General features: G+C 40.2%; 2 protein-coding genes across 4 annotated transcripts in view; one reads left to right on the top strand and one right to left on the bottom strand.

Annotated features, from left to right (window-relative positions):
- The window catches only part of arhgap17b (Rho GTPase activating protein 17b), a 29,169-nt gene extending 16,005 nt beyond the window's left edge, over nucleotides 1-13,164 (bottom strand). For all 3 annotated transcript variants that reach the window (XM_062984785.1, XM_062984787.1, XM_062984786.1), the window contains exons 1-2: nucleotides 12,816-13,164; nucleotides 5,967-6,006 (exon numbers count right to left, since the gene is read on the bottom strand). In XM_062984785.1, the coding sequence (XP_062840855.1) occupies nucleotides 5,967-6,006; nucleotides 12,816-12,868 (93 nt within the window). In that variant the 5' untranslated portion in view covers nucleotides 12,869-13,164. The remainder of the gene's footprint in view (nucleotides 1-5,966; nucleotides 6,007-12,815) is intronic.
- Nucleotides 13,165-15,922: 2,758 nt separating this feature from the next.
- On the top strand, nucleotides 15,923-19,885 carry LOC134300334 (aquaporin-8-like). The gene is made up of 5 exons (XM_062985056.1): nucleotides 15,923-16,215; nucleotides 16,328-16,454; nucleotides 16,854-17,068; nucleotides 19,585-19,719; nucleotides 19,843-19,885. The coding sequence occupies exons 1-5, from the start codon at nucleotides 15,923-15,925 to the stop codon at nucleotides 19,883-19,885; spliced, it is 813 nt and encodes a 270-aa protein (XP_062841126.1).
- The last annotated feature ends 85 nt before the right edge of the window (nucleotides 19,886-19,970 follow it).

Here is a 19,970-nt window from a genome sequence, read left to right as displayed (position 1 = left end):
CAGAAACAGAAGTTACTGGTTACACAAGATTAATCAGTTCACAAGTTTAAAGTCAGACACAGTTTTGTATCTTCAATTCACCTCACTTGCATGTCTTTGGACTGTGGGAGGAAAGCGGACCTCCTGGACGAAACCCACACAGACACGGGGAAAACAGGCGACAGGTGAATGAGGCAACAGTGCTACCCTATTCCTGTTTAAGCTTGACTGTGCCCCTGTGTAAACTCTAGTGACTGCACAGAGCCCTGACCTCAGCACCACTGCACAGCTTTAGGGGGAGAACATAAGTGGTTTTTTAGGGTTACAGCGCGAACAAAAGGCCAGAAGCTCGCCCGGACCGCACAGGGGGCTCTCCTTTACGAGACGCACCGTACGGCACCAAGGACGGATTAAGGATAGTCTGGGTCCCTGGCTCTGCACAATCATCAGACATAATTTTGCGCTTCTTTGTACGCTGGAGGTCATGCCTGTACTCTTGGGAGACAGCAGTGGTGACATTTAAAGCTGCCCCTTTAAACACCTCAAAGTTATCTCTCTGTGCTGCCACAAAGTCTCGTAAAGACAAGAGAAGTTGTGTAGCTGTACATATGTCAATATCATGCTTCTGCAGCTGCAGGCTCGTGGCTTGGAACCTCTGTAGTATTGTGTCCCAGAAGTATGCCATGAAGGCCATCTCCAACGTGTCCAATTTGTCACAGAGTGCAGAGGCTTCACTTCGAGTTACACATTTCTCCTCCATATCTTTAGACATATCATTCAATGCCTCTCTCAGTTGTGCATAATATTTCCAAAGAGCCTTAGTTGACTCAGCTCGTGCGCTCCATCGAGTACCTGACAGTGATTTCAGTGTGAGTTTGATATCAGTATCACGGAAAACCTTTCCCCACCTGTGTGTAGATGATGCACAAAATGTGTACATTGCCTGTACAAAGTCAAAAAAACGTCCAGCTTCTGGGCTACTGTCAACAGCATTGACACCAACTAAATTCAGTGAATGTGCTGCACAGGGGACATAACCAATCAAAGGGTTTCTTTGTTTAAGATGAGCTTGGACTCCATTGTACTTTCCCGACATGTTACTTGCATTATCATATGACTGGCCCCTACAGTTGGATAAGTCTAGGCCCAGATTCTCCACCATAGCAACGACACACTCTGCCAAACTGTCCCCACTATGGTTTTCAATAGGCTCAAAAGCTAGAAAAGGCTCAACTACATGTCCGTCATTATTAACAAACCTGAAAATAAAAGTAAGTTGGTCCACATGAGCAAGGTCTGGAGTGGAGTCAACTATAACAGAGAAGTATTTTGGCTAGGGCCCAAAAGCATGGCTAAGGGCCCCAAAAGCATGGCTAGGGGCCCCAAAAGCATGGCTAGGGGCCCCAAAAGCATGGCTAGGGGCCCCAAAAGCATGGCTAGAGCCTCCAAAAGGCCCTGGGGACAAAGTCCCTAATAGTCAGAGGATCCTTAAAATAAAGGGCCCTCGGAAATAAAAATATATTGTATCATAAATGTTGATAGGCATCGGTCAGTAATCCAGCCATGTATGGCACTGTCCCCGTCCTCCTAGCTCGAAGTAAAAAAAAAAGATTACTGTTAGGGGTCAATATTTTCAAAGTGACCCGGACAACATAAGTGGTTTTTTAGGGTTACAGGGAGAACAAAAGGCCAGAAGCTCGCCCGGACCGCACAGGGGGCTCTCCTCTACGAGACGCACCGTATGGCACTGTCCCCGTCCTCCTAGCTCCAAGTAAAAAAAAAGATTACTGTTAGGGGTCAATATTTTCAAAGTGACCCGGAGAACATAAGTGGTTTTTTAGGGTTACAGGGAAAACAAAAGCCCAGAAGCTCGCCCGGACCGCACAGGGGAATCTGCTCTACGAGACGCACCGTATGGCACTGTCCCCGTCCTCCTAGCTCCAAGTAAAAAAAAAGATTACTGTTAGGGGTCAATATTTTCAAAGTGACCCGGAGAACATAAGTGGTTTTTTAGGGTTACAGCGCGAACAAAAGGCCAAAAGCTCGCCCGGACCGCACAGGGGACTCTCCTCTACGAGACGCACCGTATGGCACTGTCCCCGTCCTCCTAGCTCCAAGTAAAAAAAAAGATTACTGTTAGGGGTCAATATTTTCAAAGTGACCCAGAGAACATAAGTGGTTTTTTAGGGTTACAGGGAGAACAAAAGGCCAGAAGCTCGCCCGGACCGCACAGCATATGGCACTGTCCCCGTCCTCCTAGCTCCAAGTAAAAAAAAAGATTACTGTTAGGGGTCAATATTTTCAAAGTGACCCGGAGTACATAAGTGGTTTTTTAGGGTTACAGGGAGAACAAAAGGCCAGAAGCTCGCCCGGACCGCACAGGGGACTCTCCTCTACGAGACGCACCGTATGGCACTGTCCCCGTCCTCCTAGCTCCAAGTAAAAAAAAAGATTACTGTTAGGGGTCAATTTTTTCAAAGTGACCCAGAGAACATAAGTGGTTTTTTAGGGTTACAGTGAGAACAAAAGGCCAGAAGCTCGCCCGGACCGCACAGGGGGCTCTCCTCTACGAGACGCACCGTATGGCACTGTCCCCGTCCTCCTAGCTCCAAGTAAAAAAAAAAGATTACTGTTAGGGGTCAATATTTTCAAAGTGACCCGGAGAACATAAGTGGTTTTTTAGGGTTACAGGGAGAACAAAAGGCCAGAAGCTCGCCCGGACCGCACAGGGGGCTCTCCTCTACGAGACACACCGTATGGCACTGTCCCCGTCCTCCTAGCTCCAAGTAAAAAAAAAGATTACTGTTAGGGGTCAATATTTTCAAAGTGACCCGGAGAACATAAGTGGTTTTTTAGGGTTACAGGGAGAACAAAAGGCCAGAAGCTCGCCCGGACCGCACAGGGGGCCTGACCTGATCAATTGAAGCTTTCTTGGCCAACATCAATGCCCAGTCATACAAATGCTCTTTTGACTTAATGGGCACAAATTCCTACAGACATACTTCAAATCTTTCTTGCCTTCTCAGTTATAGTTGAAAAGATCACACAGAGGTCACTTTGTTTTAATACCATTTGGTTTTGAAATGGAATGTCCAACAAGCTCATAGTTAGGTGTCTGAATACTTTGGCCATATAGTGGATATATACGAGGGATCTTCAAAAAGTTTCCGCACTTTTATATTTTAGTTGGAAACTGTGAGGGTGGGAGGAGTAGTAATTGGTCATGTCTGAGAGACTGAGAGATGCTTATAGTCCGGATTTGGCTTCATCTGATTTCCACCTTTTTGGAAGCTCAAAGAAGCTTTACAGGGAAGAAGATTTTCATGTGATGATGATGTGAAAGCAGCGCTGCATCAGTGGATGCGCGCTCAGCCAAAAGCATTAAAATGGTATGGCAAAGGAAGGTGATGTCATTTGGTTTTCTAAATTCTTAATAAATAGAGGTTTAAAAAGTGCAGAAACTTTTTGAAGAACCCTCGTATATGGCAATTGCAGTGCTGAATGTGAAAGTGTAATTAGCCATGACTGGTGCTTTATTTTCACTTCATCTCATTTCTTCCTTTTTAAGCTCTCTACACCGCACAGCATGAAGTATTTGCAGAGTAAAGTCTGAGCATCTCTTCCCTCTGATTCTGAGTGACAGCGTACTGTTCCTCAAACTGGCCTAACTGTTTACATCAAGCCGACAAAAAAACATGAACCATGAATACTAACAGCTTGAGACTAACCTAGACAAACTCAGATTGGTTCCAGACCTATCCTTCGATTAGTCAGACTGATGCAGTTTAACTGAATTTTTTTCTTTGCAGTCATGCTCGTCATACTCATGCTAGTTTTCTCATGTATTTATCTCATGTGTAAGGAGTTATTATTTGTATACAGTTATATACAGCTTGTATGAAATGAAGTCTTGATGAAATGAAATGAAACTGCTCAGTAATTTAGGCAACAGTTTCAGACAAGCTGGGTGGAACTGAAACTGAAGGATCAAGTTCTGCTTTTTTCTTAGATGCAAGTCATGCAAGGGAAGACAAGTTTTCAAAAAGTGTGAGTAGCAGGGAGGGAAAATATAATATATATAATATATATACATTTTTTACACACATATATATATATACATATACAGCGGTTCCTTGAAACTCGACGTTAATTGGTTCTGGGACTGGCGTTGAGTTTCAAGGTATTTTTTCCTATAAGGATGTCTGGGAAACCTGTTAATGCATTCCATGGTCCCATGGAACTGCATACATTTTGGGCTAACGTAAAATAATGTGGTTGTTTTATACACAAGGAACACAACTATAATATAAAAACACTGAAATACAATTGAAAAAAGTAATCCAAACGAGGTCAGATGTGATTGGATGAGTTGGTTTCTCTTTAATATATAACAGTAACATTCTCCGTCATAAGTACTTAACTGAGTGACTATATAAAACACTCCGCCCTACTACAAGCACAGATGTAAAATGTAATGGATGTAATGAGGACAGTTGGTGCTAAATGAATTAGGTCATAAATAACAGATACAGACTGCTTCTGTGAAGTGTACAGATTAATATAACTGTAATTTTAGATATCCAAGGTTGAAAGAAATTGTGCTGATAATATTTCTCCACACCTAAAACAGACAGATAGTGCAGTCAGATTACAGATTCCCATGGAATGAAACATTCCTAATGTGTTATTAAAGGTTACAATGCACTGTGAGAAAGACGGCAGGCTTTGAGTCCTCTGTGCAGGAAAAGCCCTGACTGTGCTCATTGTTCTGTCCTGTTTCAGTCTTTTTAGACACGCCAGAGTTTACTTGAAACGATGAATAAGCAGGTTGTTAAACTTTGACCCTTGAACATGGAAAGTGTGTGTTGAGTTGGAATGCTGGCTGCGTTCTTGGGCCTGACGAGAACCGTTAGTTTCTCCTTCAGTGAGGGTTAGATAGCTATATAATCATGTTTTTGTCCAGCTAACATGATCTGCTTGTTTGAACATATACTCCATTAATAAATTAATGATTGTTTTTTTTGTTTTTTGTGAAAGGCAGTCTTGCTGCCAACGGTTTGTGGCCATTTAAAAAATGTGTTGACCAAACTTGAAGGCAGATTATTAGACTGGGTTATAACACATTTGGCAAAACTAGGCTTGGGTTGCTAAATGGCACAAAAAAAAGTTTAATGCCTTTTGCCAACAAGTGTGAAAAACAGTCTAAATCTTATGAATGTATCTTCACTGTATAATTTAAACTTTGTGACAACAGTTTGGGGAAGGCCTTTTTCTGTTCCAGCATTACTGTGTCTCTATGCACTAATCCCAATCCATACAGGCATGGTTTGATGAATTTGGTGGGAAAGAACTACAGTAGCTTCCACAGATCCCTGAACTCAACTCTGTCAGTCAGTTTAGGAATGAGCTGAATGTGGATTGTACCTCATGAACGTTACAATCAATCTTTGGACTAAAAGCTATAGCCCAGAGAGGGTTAGGGCTGCAAGTGGGTGGTTTCGGTTTTGAAAGGTAAATCTAAAAGCTAACAGCCGGGTGATTTATTTTTTACTTTTGGCCATATTGCATAAAGATATATGGCTGTGTGTTAGATAGTAATATAGGAGTCATACAGAACATTCCTGATACATGTAGGTGGAGGAACGCTGAGAGGAATGATTGACGGGCAAAGGTTAACTGCAGTCAATGGAGATGAACGTAATACGTTTATTGGTTTCATTGAGTAAAGCAGTTTAGACAGAGATCATTACACCAACAGTGATATTCACAAGGATTTCTTTCTGTTCTATGTTTTTCCCCAAACTGCAAAAAAGGCCAATTAAACCAGACTGTATTCAAGCAATCTGGAACTGCAGAGCAAACGTTAAAGCCCTGTTGACTAGAGATTTAAATTACCAATTTCATTTGTAAATAACTTTTTAAGTATTGAAAACAATAAAGGAAGACATAGAGTGGCAAAATGCAATAAGAAGGAAAAACAAAGTTACCTGTAGAAGATCTTCGCTAAAAACTTCTGTTTTCTCCGCTCTGCAAAAAAAAGAGATATATAAAGTGAGCATACAAGGACTTTTTAAAATATTTTAGCTATACTTTTCTTTTTGATAAAAATAACGTTTCCTCAGTTGTAGCCAGGCTTCAGTCTTGACATGTTGTCAGGTGTGACAGAACAAATCATTTGAAAAACATCAACAAAAAAGTGAATTTACCACTGCAGTACCGTAAAACCTACCCAAAGTGAGATGTGTTGGTAGTTACCTTAAAAAATTAAGGGTTATTAAATAAAATGAGATTGCATCAGTAGAATAGAATGAGGTCACATCAGTACTTCTGCTTTGATATTTAAAGATCAATTATTCTTGTCACCTTAATTTAAAGTGGCTTTAAATTGCTATACAAAACACATCATTTTCAGGTTAAGAAATCTCACTAGTGGATTACTGGATCTCATACTGTTTGTTATGGTAACAGAAGTGAAGGAGTGGACGTCCTTCACCCACGACACCAGCATAAGAGTAGACATTGGATAGGGTGGGGACTATCACCACAAAAACTACAGAGGGGCAAATGGGTTATTTTAAAGACATTTCATTTTCATGTTGTACCACTGCTTTATTCTTGACAGGGTTGCTCTGGGTTCCGTCTTCCTCAAAATCAATGAGCGCAATGCATTAACACCAATCAATCACAAGAAGTCTTTGTTCATAAAGACAATCCCCCCCCCCCCCCCCCCCCAAAAAGAGCAAAGTGAAGCTGCTTGAAACAATATGTAAAGCTAGCAAAGTCTGCACTGTTTTAGCTGTATTGCTTGTGTGTGTGTGTGTGTGTGTGTGTGTGTGTGTGTGTGTGTGTGTGTGTGTTTATTCTATCGATACTCAATAGGCAAAAATATTTTGTGCTACATATTGTGCATCATGAAAATGTCCCCAAGTACTCGGATGGATGATTGACGGTGTTTGGTGGCAAAGAGATACACACACACACACACACACACACACACACACACACACACACACACACACACACACACACACACACAAACAGATAGACAGACAGACACACATACGTAATAACATTATATTTTATTACTACTTACTTATTGTATTGAGACATATGCATAAGAGTGACACACACCATTATTCTTTACCATTATTCTGTTGTGTTCCCTCCCAAATGAAAGAACTTGTAAATGTGGCCAAAGTATAAGAACAACCAGAAGATGATCTGTGTTCTGACATCAAGACTAAAATACAAATCATTACATTGGTAGTGACAGGCTGAGAATCAATCAGTACGTATCCCATTACACAGGCAGAGATCAAAATCACTTCAGGATGAAGAATGTATTTTGAATTCCATTAATATTATATCAGCATTGATTTGGAGGGCAGCAAATAGATGCCAGGCTTTGCTTTGGCCTCCAGAAAGAAACATACATTAAGCCTGAAGTGCTCCTGGTAATTCAGAAAGGTTTATTCAGTATAAAAGCAACAATAAATGATCAATAACAGGCTGGTGTTTGCTCTTTTACAAGCTTTATATTAAACCCAGATCCACAGTGTATTAGATTTGGGGTTTTTTAGGTTTATGATCATTTTAGTGCTGATGTTTGCTGAATCCAAATGTTATTAGCAGGCTGGTGTAAGAGTAGACAGAAATACTGATACACTTTTCCCTTTTTGCTTTTTATATTTTGAGTTCTCTACAGTCTTTCTGTTCCCTATTTGTTAAAATGCGATGCTTTATTTTAAACCATTGCCAGGAAATGCTCGGCTTACTTACTAGCGTGTTCAGAACGGCATGTCGCTGCTAGCCAACCACCAGTGTGTTTCGATGTAAAATCCCAACACTTTTACAGTACTGATACTACAGAATATTCAAGATATGCCATTTTGAAGCATTCCACAATAAGCAGGTGGGTAGGTAACCGCTGAGAGGATCATGATTGGGCATTGGACTGCAAACAGACTAAAAAAAAAACAAGCTCTTTCACCATCTACTGTACAAAATATTGTGAAAAGATTCAGGTAATCTAAAGACATATTAGCTTAAGATAAGGCCAGACTTCAAACCCTCATGGCATTGAGGCATTGCATGAGAACCTGTCATGACCAAAATATGACTATAACTAGATCCACAGATATAAATATGAACCTGCCTCGTGTCGGAGGGGGCGTGTGTTGGTCACGACTTTCCTTAGTCAGATGTGGAGGTCAGCATCAGTAAATGGGAAACATAATGCAATCAGGTAATTGGATATGACTAGATTGAGAGGACAATTGGGGAAATAATGCAAAAAATTTTTTTACAAATATGTGGTTATGAGGGTAGAGTGTATCTGTAGTAGCCAAAATGATTTTGGGAAGGAAGGGGAAGTATATGAACTTCTGCATGAAATAATGGTGCAAAATCATATAATTAAATAAAAACTAGGCCTAGGATTTACAGAGAACTATGCAACCTTGTATAAATCAAACCAGCCTCTTCATTAAGGCATAAAAATAAAAAAATAATAGATATCCTATCCTAGGAGACATTTTCGTTCATTCATCATTCATTCATGTATTCTTTTATTTAGATTAGCCAAAAAAGCTCAGCCACATAATAAAGGCAGACAGATGTGATTCAAAATGGGATTCATTAGACCAGGCCACCTTCTGGTTCAGTTCTGGTGCTCACATGTCTATTTCAGGCACTTTCAGCAGTGAACAAAAGGGTCAGCATGGGCACTTTGCCCATTTCGCAGCTACACAGCAAGCTACACCTTTCTATCACAGCCAGCATTCGCTTTGTCAGCAATTTGTACTATAGTAGCTCTTCTGTGGAATCGAACCAGACAGGCTAGCCATCGCTCACCACAAACATCAATAAGCCTAATAAGGCACTCACCCATGGTCGCCAGTTCACAGATTATTCCCTGGACCACTTTAGGAAGGTACAAATCACTGCATGCCTGGAGTACCCCACAGGACAGCTAAATTAAAACCAAACTCGTTTTAACCAAGCATTAAAATAGAGCCGAAAGGGTAGAACGTTGAACACGCACACACCATCCATTCATTTATAGCCTGTTTTACCACCGCTTTATCCCATTTAGGGTTGCGGTGGGTAAAGTTTAATGGGCGAAAGGCAGGAAACACCCTGAACAGGTTGCCAGTCCATCACAGGGCAAATACACTTACACACATTCATACCTAGAGGGACTTTTATTGTCTCCAGTAAACCTGACTGCGTGTCTTTGGATTGTGGGAGGAAACCGGAGCTCCCGGAGGAAACCCACACAGACACGGGGTGCATGCAAATCCCACACAGAAAGGACCCGGGCCGAGAATCAAACCCAATACCTACTTGCTGGGAGGCGACAGTGCGACCCACCGAGTCACAGATGCAAAACAAATGAATGGGACTTGATTCTGTCTGTGTCTTGCTGCTCTGTGAAGGAAGGGTTGGAGTGCTTATTTTAACACCAACTGTCACACTAAGTTGCAGAATCCAGGGGCGGCAACATTCAAGAATCAACAGTCAAGGTGCAATGCCAAAACAGCCGAAACTATGCAAGAAAGACCCTACAAAAATATTGCTTGAAAAATCTAACATGGAATCATCAATCTTGAGAGGCCCAGACCTGTCAAAGTTCTTAGTTCTTTGAAGAGGAGTGGACCTAACCTACAACTGAATGGAATGTCCAGTAAGCTGGTATGATAAAAATGTTCCACAAACACCCCTAACATCCTTCTTCCTTCCTTACATTCCAGGTACTTGTGTGTTTATATGTCAGCCCTGTTTAAAAAGCCACAAAGAAGATGTCAGCGGTGTTAACTGGAGTTCCTACAGGTTATTTATGAAAGCCTGGTTTAGCGATTTCCTTATTGCACCCTAACAAATCTCACCCTGCGGTCTCTGCACTCAATGACCCTCACCTCACTTTCCTGTTTATAAGGGTCTGTGGCAGAAATGATGCCGACGTTCAGGTTTTTGTTTTATGCTAGAAGGTCTTAAGCAGTGAGCATGCTCAATTTTTTTTAAAACAGACATTACAATACCATGGAGCGATGTTACTACCGGGGCGAAAATACTTCAATTTAATTGCTATACCGACGTTATAGCAACAACACCGAAGCAAGCTGGAAGTGTAGATATATAAAGTCGTCCACTTTTCTACCTGTGATCAGCTTGTACAATCAGTGGAGTCATACCTCAGTATAACGGTATAACTCTGCACTTCATCATTGGTGACTAGGAGACTGCAAACGTCATTTTATTTGTTAAAGGGAGAGCTAACGGTAATTGTATAATACTTCAATATTATATTAATAATAAACATTATATATATTGCACCTGTGTTTCGGGATCTTGGGCTGCATTATCTTTATAGCCATTGTTGCAGACTTTACAGCTGACTACCTAGAAACACTCCTTGCAAGTCGAATCAAACTCCACTATAGTAACAAACAGTAAGTGATAGTAACTGATCAGCACATGCGCAGCACAGTGAATACTGGAATAGGCACAGGACAAGTAGGTGCATGTAAAATTTACATCAGCAGTGTAAAAGGGCTAAGAATGCACTAAAACACTGTGTGCTCAAATCCCAGGAAGCAAAGTATGGCCGTTAAGCAAGCCTATTATTTGTTTCCTGGCTTCTTTCTAGCCAGTTTAAATTGGCTGGGACTCAATGGCAATGCTACAAGATCATCCTATGAATAAATAAGCAATAAAATAGCCTTAAGATACCTCACAACAGTGACTGCAGTGTAGGTGGTGGTATCTCCGTGGTTAACGTCCTGGACTAGTAATCAGAAGGTCGCAGGTTCAAGCCCCACCACCACCAAGTTGCCAGTGTTGGGTCACTGCAAGGCGTTTAACCCTCAGTCACTAAAATTGTATAACTTGGTAATGGCAATAGTAAGTCGCTTTGGATAAAAGTGTAGCTTTTTAAATCAGTTTTGATCAGGTAATAAGTGCACATTTTGAAGTAAATACCTGTGAATAATGGCGCTCAAGAGGCGCAGCTGTAAATTACACTAGCCCACTACCACAGTGATCCAGGGTTCAAATACCCAACATTGCCATCTGCCAGTCGGGCGTCTAACCGGCTTTTCATAAAACTGTTAATAAATTAATCAATAATGCTTGATATTCCAGCTTTCTTCAAAAAAACAAAAAAAAAAACAAAGGTAAACAATGTAGTATGTATTCCAGAAAGAGCTACAGAGAATAAAAAAAGAACAATGCCTCAACCATCTGCCACAATGCAAAGCAGTTTGTGTGCTATGGTCTGGGTAGGACTGGGGTGGGGGGGCATTCATGTGGCAAATCAGTTCTCTCCACACTACACACAATTCATTTTCCCTTTTAATCCAGACCAGATTTAACATCTATGCTGCAAAACAATACATACCTGTTACATAATGCTACCACCAGCACCTTTTACAGCTGGGCTGCTGTGGCCTGGTCAATGTGGCTTGTTAGATGTATGCCAATCATGTCTGCATGTAGACCCAACCAGACGATAGCACCACCGGGGATTGGAACACTGTATTCCAACTCCTGTGGGTTAGTGTAATTTACAGTTTTTAATAGTCTATGCAAATTATGCCTTTCTACCACTTTGAAGGATAAGTTTTCCATGTGACATTCTGTTGAGTACATTAAGTCTGGAATAGACCACATTAGGGCTACACTGGGCACAGTCCTACCATCATTGGACAGCCAAATAAAAATGGCAAAACAATGTCTGGTCTGAGGAATCTTCATTACTGATGCGACATGGACATGGAGGAATCAGAATGTGCCAAAACCAGCATGAATTAATGGTGCAAATCTGCCCTGTGTTATCCTTTTTGGTTTAATAATGTTTTAATTACATGTTGAGCATGTAACACCAATCAAGCATCACATGCCACGCCTTATCAAAGGACATCTTATAACTACTTCTTCCATCCTAATAATACGCAATGTGAGATGTCATCTCAAAGTGATTCCATAAACATTACAGAGAGAGTTCAGTGAACTTCAATGGCCTTTCCAGTCAACAGATTAGACTCTGACTGAGAACCTTGATGGCTCTGAAGCATGGATGTGCAGCTGACCATTCCGAAGCAATGACGTAAAACAACAACAAAATATTTCCAGAATATTACCATGAGAAAAACAGGGTCCTTACTAGTATTAGCGTGGTAAAAGTGGGAAGTCGGTGTATATCAGTGCTTTGTCTGTCATACAGGAAAATGCTGAGTTGGTGAACATGCAAATATCACTTAAGTCAACTGACCACTAAATCACTGTCAAATAACACAAGCCAGGCGCTTGAGTGGTGCAGCAGTCTATTACACTTGGGCACCCACCAAAGTCCACCAATCCACACCAACTGCCAAAATCCAGGTTCGAATCTCAGTGGAAATATTGGTTGCTGTGTTTTGGGGGTTGGCTGTAGCCCTGCAATGGTGTGAAGCCCTGTAAAGGGTATTCCTGTCTTACACACAGTGTTTCCTAGTGGAACCAGACCCACGCTGCAATGCGACCCTGACCAGGATAAATTAGTTGATGAAAATGAAAATGGAAATGGGGAAAAAAAAAAAAAGGATTTCTAGCCTCCTGGAGGACACTTGAATCACAGTACAAAAAATAAAAAAATAAAGAAGTACATTTACAAACTTTTTTAGACCAAGTTTACCTTATTATTATTATGTATTTATAAATATTTGTAATTTGGTTTTGTGAAGGAACCATAAAACACCTACCATGGCTTCCAGATTATAAAATGACACTCCCATCAAACCTGTGCTCCAAACGTTGAGAAGAAAAAAAACGAATAAATCGTTTTATAAACCACTAACCTGCCAACTGTCTGGTTGGCGAGCTGCTTCATGCGGTTGAACTGCTTCTTCATGGTCGCGGTCGGTATTCCAGCACTACTTGATCAGTTTGAGAAGTTTCCAGGCCCGGACTGAGTGGCCTGCTCATGCAGCTGCGCTCCACACACACTCCGCCACCCGAGCCGGCCCGCAACCGCTGCTGTTCTCCTGCTCGCTCATTACCCGAACAACCTTCCTCAAACAGAAACGAAAGGACGTGAATGAGAACTACGACAGCGTCCGTGTCGCTTTAGAGAACCCCATTGTTTCCTCGTCTGAGCGAGAGCTTCTGGACGGCGGGGTGTGAGGAAGTAGGAAGTGCTGCTCACTTCCCTACAACCGACGCCTCGGCACAGTGAACCGAGCAGCACTGACTGACACACGACACCTTTACCGAGGGCCTCCTCCTCCTCCTACTCCTCCCTCACCTCCTCCCTCACCTCCTCCTACTCCTCCTCCCTCACCTCCTCCTTCTCCTCCTCCTCCACCTCCGTTACTACATAGTGTGTAAGACTAGTACACTTACACTATCCCACCAAACGTATTTCAAAACGTGACCAGCTTGTCGGACATCCATTTAAAACACAAACGTTACTCAAATCGACTGACCCCTGTGTGATCATTTCAGCTATAGCAACAGCCTTCTTCCGAGAAAGCTTTTCACAAGTTTTAAGTGTGTCTGTGGGAATTTGTACCCATTCAGTCATAAGAGCATTTGTATGGCTAGACACTAATGTCACTCCAGAAAGCCTCAACTGATGTTCCAGTTCATTCCAAAGCTGTTCAGTCCGGCTGAGGTCAGTTTGGAAAGTTTGATTTTTAAATAGTGGCTCAGTGGGTAGCACTAGCACTGTCGTCTGGGGGGGGGGGGGGGGGGGTCCAGCTTTTCAATGGGTGCAAGGCACACAGTCCATCACAGGCCACACACACACACACACATACACACACCCATTCACCTATAGGGCAATTCAATGTCTCCAATTAACCTGACTGCATGTTTTTGGACTGTGGGAGAAAACCCACACAGACACAAGGAGAACATGCGAACTCTGCCCTGCCTGGGGATCAAACCCAGGACCATCTTGCTTTGAGGCGACAGTGCTACCCACCAAGCCACCGTGCCACCTTGAGGTGAATTGGAGATACTAAAAAAAGTCCATGACTGTGTTTGACATTAAAGACTTGAATTGATGAATCTTGTGTAACCAGTAATTACTGTAAAACATGGTGTTAAAATCCTAATAAATTAATAACTTTGTACACAGGGGCACAGTCATGCTGGAACAGGAAAATGCCTTCCCTAAACTGTTTCTGCAAAGTTGGAAGTATATTATTTACTTTATATAACTGATTTATTTATTATACAGTACATTAGCTATAGATGTGGCTGAAACGCATTAATTCAAAAAAATAGAAGAAGCGCCCCAATACTTTTGTCCATATATATTTTTTATATATAATTAGTATTTAGTTATATACAGAAAAACACAGCCTGACAGTATTTACTAGTACTCTTTGTATTTTACAAAACATGTCCTCTACAACAATTGCTAACAGGTGTAATAAATCAGTTATATAAAGGTAATTATATGCTTTCAACTTTGCAGCAACAGTTTAGTGATGATCCTTTCCTGTTCCAGCATGAGTGTACCAGTGTACACAAAGCAAGATCTATAAAGACATGAAGAAAAGCTTGGTTTAAAGAAACCCTGACCTCAGCCCCACTGAACAGCTTTGGAATGAACTGAAACATCAGATCATTTCTTGGCCAACATCAGTGCCCACGAATACAAATAAAAGTCTGTAGGGTGCTTCCACCTGCTGGTCATTGTCGTTCAAACAGACTCCTAAAATGACCTGTAAACGGGATCATGCAGGACACCAACAAAAAACCTGTTACCTGCTCAAAAAGATTTAAAGAATGTTTATTTTTTTCTTGAACATCATCACACTTTCAAACATGATCACTACGTTCCATCTAATTATTACTTTTTTATTATAGTAAAGTATCGTTATCAATATACACCACAGTATGTCAGCCATATTTATTGTGATTATGGTTGACAATAGGAAACAGTGTTCTCATTGGCAAAATCAGGAGCAAAAACCAAACTGTCACCTTGAGAAGCCTCAAGATTTTTGGCTTGTTCTGTATACTAAGTCTAAAGTGAAACTAGGTCTTTATAATTGGCAATACAGTAGTCAACTATTGCGTTCTTCAAACTGACTTGATTCCTCAGATGGGGTGTCAGTCCAACAGGTTCTCTCCCTTGTTTCCTGACCATTGGGTTATTTCTTACGTCAATAGAGAACACCCTTCTTGCTCAGAAGCCCATTTTGTCCAGCCAACACTAGAAACGTTGTTATGTCAAGGTTCTTTAATGTTCAAGATTATTGATGCCATTGTGGCCCTGGGAATATTCAAATCCTTAGATATTGTTTTATCTTCTTGTCCCTATCTATGCCTTACCATAGTTCGATTGTGGAAAAACTATTAAATACAACTAGACTCTGATAAACCAACCACTGGAAAGACAAACAGACCAAAAAGTGAGGCAAAAGCCTGAATTTTTTTGTTTATTTATGATTAACACATCAGTAGTGTAAAAAATACTTATCAGCATAGCAGAGTTTCAAATATAGCACATAATTTTATCTGAAGTCTAATGATAACAAAGATCAGTGACCCCAAAACTACATTCAAGCGTGTTTTAAAAGTACACACAGTAAAGATTCTGTTATTTGAGAAATAAAGATTTTATTTAGAGTAAAATGTGAGTCGTGCAGTCTGAAAGGAATACAGGATTAGGAACCGAGTTCAGTCAATAACACTTGCAAAACTTCAAATCCAGAAATTCTTTATCCTAAATTATTTCACTATCTGTTGTTCACTTGTTCTTATCCATCTTTGACAGTAGTCTCTGATCAGGTCCCAAAAGTTCAAGTGCAAACTAATCAGCATGCATGACCACATTGCTTCAAAAGATCCTACTGGTCCAAGCTTCCATCTCTCCTCCTTCTTTCCAACCTTTATCAGACCCAAATCGCCACGCTTATCCATTCTGTAACCTTAATGCATCTGAACCACCATGGTGGACACACCTCAGTCAAACACCAAGCTGAACACTGAGCTGTGGAACACAGCTAGTGTGAACATTGTACAACTGGCTGAGGAGGAGGAGGAGGCCAATTTTAACCCTGTGGTCAGTGCATTTAAGTTCTATGTTCAGCCTTGTATGGCTGAGCTATTGGGTTCAACTCTTTTTATCTTTATTGGCTGCACGTCGGTCATAGAAAATTCACCAGATACTGGGAGTCTGCAGCCAGCTTTGGCACATGGCCTGGCACTAGGCATTGTGATTGCACTGTTTGGAGAAATCAGGTAGGATTTTTTTTAAACTCAACATGTAAACCTGAATTTTTATTTGAAAAATCGAAATACGGTTTCAGAACTTTATGTACTTATGCGGCGTTGAAATAAATATTTTTTTTAGCGGTGGTCACTTCAATCCTGCTGTCTCTGTGTCTGTCTGCCTGGTTGGGGGTCTCAATGTTCTCCTGCTGGTACCATATATAGTGGCTCAACTGTGTGGAGGACTCATTGGTGCCAGTCTGGCAAAAGTAAGTGGCACCAATATGTCAACTGTTTATCTCCCTGTAATCTTCTGTAGATTTGAGATTTAATGTTTTCCATTTTAAAATGATTGAGGCCACTGTGGTTCTTGGGACACTTGAAGCCTTAAATATTGTCATAGATCAAGCCTTACTGGTCTTGATCTATGACAAGTTAGTCACAAAGATCCAAAGACAGTTCCTTAGACTTCATGCCTTGGTTTTTGTCCTGACAGTCTAAATTGTGGGCTCTTATGGACCTGGGTGTGTGTCTTTCTAAACTTTATTTAACCACAAATGGGATCCAACTGACCACAGAACAGACTGAATACTTTTGTAAATGTATAGACAGACATAAGACATAAAAACAGGCCCACGTTCATGGTTAATGTTCTCTGCTCTTCTTAGGCAATCTCTCTACCACACAATTACTACAATGCATCCGGTGGTGCATTTAACATTGTCCAAACCCAATCTCAGATTGAGGCTGCTGTCATAGCCGAGGTGGTAATGACGCTGTTCCTGACCATGTCTGTGTGTATGTCAGCGGTGAATGGCAAGACTCGTACCCTACTTGGTCCATTCTGTATTGGACTGACAGTAACGGCTAGCGCCCTAGGAGGGTGAGTATAACATCATAAAATACACACAGGCATGTTTTTGCAGTTATAATATTCCACCAGTTACCTACTGTTAACCATGTGCCATCTTTATTTATTTAACCAAGACACAAACAATTAGTAAATTGACTAATTTCCCATTCATGCATCATATTTCTGTCACTGAGACAATACTTGACTCTATTCACAGGTAAGATTGCCTCATTAAACTAATGACTTAATTGTTTCTCCAGTTTATTACACTATAAGAGTTGGGATCGTTTCCTCATTAAATCTTTCACTGACACAAGCTGTGTTTGGATTCTTTGAATGAGCTAATAAATACCTGGAACAGACGTACCAGAAGATCAGAGCAAACAAAAAAGTTAAAACTAAGCAAATTGAACCTCGTTGAAATCTGATGGGGTTAAACTTCATTTATAATTTTTAATATATGTGTTTAAAACAGTAATTACTTACTGATGTGTTACTTACCATCTTTATTTATTCAGTAATTATCTCCATGCTGTTTTAGCTTCACAGCATGCATCATTAAGCAATCAACCTACAATATTATTCTTTGGACAGTGACGTTTGTGTTTTAGTAGATTTTAATTCATGCTGAAATGTTGTACATTAGGTACTTACACAGAACTCCACTTATGTAGCATACCCAACACAACCAGCACTGAAAATGTAGGACTTATGCCACAGGTACAAGATATAACTATATTAATTACAAATGATCAGTTTCCTTACATGTACAGTCAAAACCTAACTAGAAACATTTGATTATTTTGTCAATACTGTATTACAAATTTTATTTACGCAGTTTTAATCAATTTATGGCTTTTTACATCTATATTACACTAATTAAATTTCTCCAAACCCATGTCACCTTTGTATAGCTTGGGAGTACATCTATTTTTAATAGCACTTACACTAATTACACTGATTGGTATTCAATTGTGCTTTGGAGAACAAGAAGGCACACTTGTGACAAAAAAATCACACAAACACACCTGTGTCTTATGTTCTAATCACATCCATTGTTATTTGATTGTTTAACAATGTTGCATAAGAGAAATTCACCACCACCAAGAGTTGTTCCTCCTGATATCAGTGAAACAATCTGTACTAAACGCTTTTCTTTTTTGTTGTTGCTTTATCTACTTGATATGTTGATAAATCATACTAGCACGCTACATACTAGGCCACCTCTTTTAGGAAGAACAGCATTATGTAAGATGCTAAATTAATGATAATAAATGATGCAGGGAAAATACAAAATAAATTTTTATAATTTACATGTAATTCTTAAAAAACTCTTTACTCCTTCCCAGGTTTGCTGTTATTATTATTATATGTTTAGAAATCATAGAAGTTCATTTGTATTGTCAGCTATTAAAAAAAGAGAATTACTTGTGGTAGCAGCTATTGCCAATTACTCTACAAAGCTGCTCCAGAGCATTCATATGAGGATGTTGAACAGTATAGTACATTTTCTCACTTAATATTTATCAAAAGTCACCATCTCCCAGCATCAATTCTGTCAGAATAAAATAGACGTATACAATGTAAACAATCTGATGGTTTGAGGAGGACCTGGATGACTTCAGTCCACCTTTGAGCTCAGTCCACCTTTGAGTGGCTAAGAAAAAAAACCTAAATAAAGGTTTTGGAGCAGCCGAGTCAAAATCCCAACATGAATCCCATTGAGGTGCTGTGGTAACAGTTTGTACTCAAAAACTGGCTATGGTTTATTAAATGTTAATAGTTATTAAAGCTAAAGAACATTGATAATTATTTAATTAAAAAGAGTATATATTATAAAAATAGCATTTACAGAATCAAGCAAACCAATGTAATAATACATCATTGATTATATACTTTTGTAGATTATACTGTAAGTGATAAGCATTGCTCATTAAATATAAACTTATCTGCTGTTTAAAAGAAGCTTGTAATCCAATTGTTGATTCTTTTGTTGACGCCCGTACTGTATTCATTTAAAGTACAGCCCGTACATTCATTTAATACATTACACACCCATGATGCAGACACACATGCACCAGTTGACCACTGTGCATTTGAACTAGTACTGTTAATAAAGTCACACTGGTCATTTTCTTTTTGAAAAACTTAAATTATTTTCGCAAATGAAGAAAAGTGAAAACACATGAGGCATGGGAGAGATTCTGAAGGGTTGCGGATGAAATAAAGGATATTAAAAACAGTCATTTGGAACGCACTTCCAATGTCATTTTAAAAGCCAAAAATATGTGACTAGTTTAATACTTGACTTTTGTTGGCTTTTATTCATAAACCACTGCCTGCTGCCTTTTTAAAAAGAAAATCACAGTAAAACACATTTAAAGGGCAGCTCAGAACAGGCCTACACATGGCTTCTGTCAGTAGTACTACTTTATGCTGAAATGATCACAAGTTGGTCTGAATTTCCACACTATGAACTTACATATAAGTTATAAAGTATAATATAAGCTGGTAGCCTCACTTATTTTGACCATTTTGTCTTACAGCGGTGCAGCGTCTGGAGGGTGCATGAACCCAGCGCGTGCATTCGGACCAGCAGCAGTGGCTTTTTACTGGACATATCAGTGGATCTACTGGGTCGGGCCTATGACTGGTGCATTGCTCACGGCTACTTTTGTTAGGTACACATGTTGCCATTGAATAAAGTCAAATTTACACTTATCATCAACATTGTGATATATTAATGCAAGCTTTACATCTAGCTCATCTCATGAGTTTTTGCTTTAACACTGTTTGATCTTTAGGTTGTTTCTTGGTGATGAGAAGATCAGACTGCTGCTGAAGTGACCTCTGAATGACTGGCCTGGCTTTCCAGAGTAACAGTAACCACAAAGGTTGGCATGTCTTTTTGAAGTTACACTAGTTATAGAGG

This window comes from Trichomycterus rosablanca, chromosome 22, assembly GCF_030014385.1.
Source record: "Trichomycterus rosablanca isolate fTriRos1 chromosome 22, fTriRos1.hap1, whole genome shotgun sequence".
NCBI lineage: Eukaryota > Metazoa > Chordata > Actinopteri > Siluriformes > Trichomycteridae > Trichomycterus > Trichomycterus rosablanca.
The sequence above is the reverse complement of the archived record's forward strand: the minus strand, read 5'-3'. Positions and strand labels throughout refer to the sequence as shown.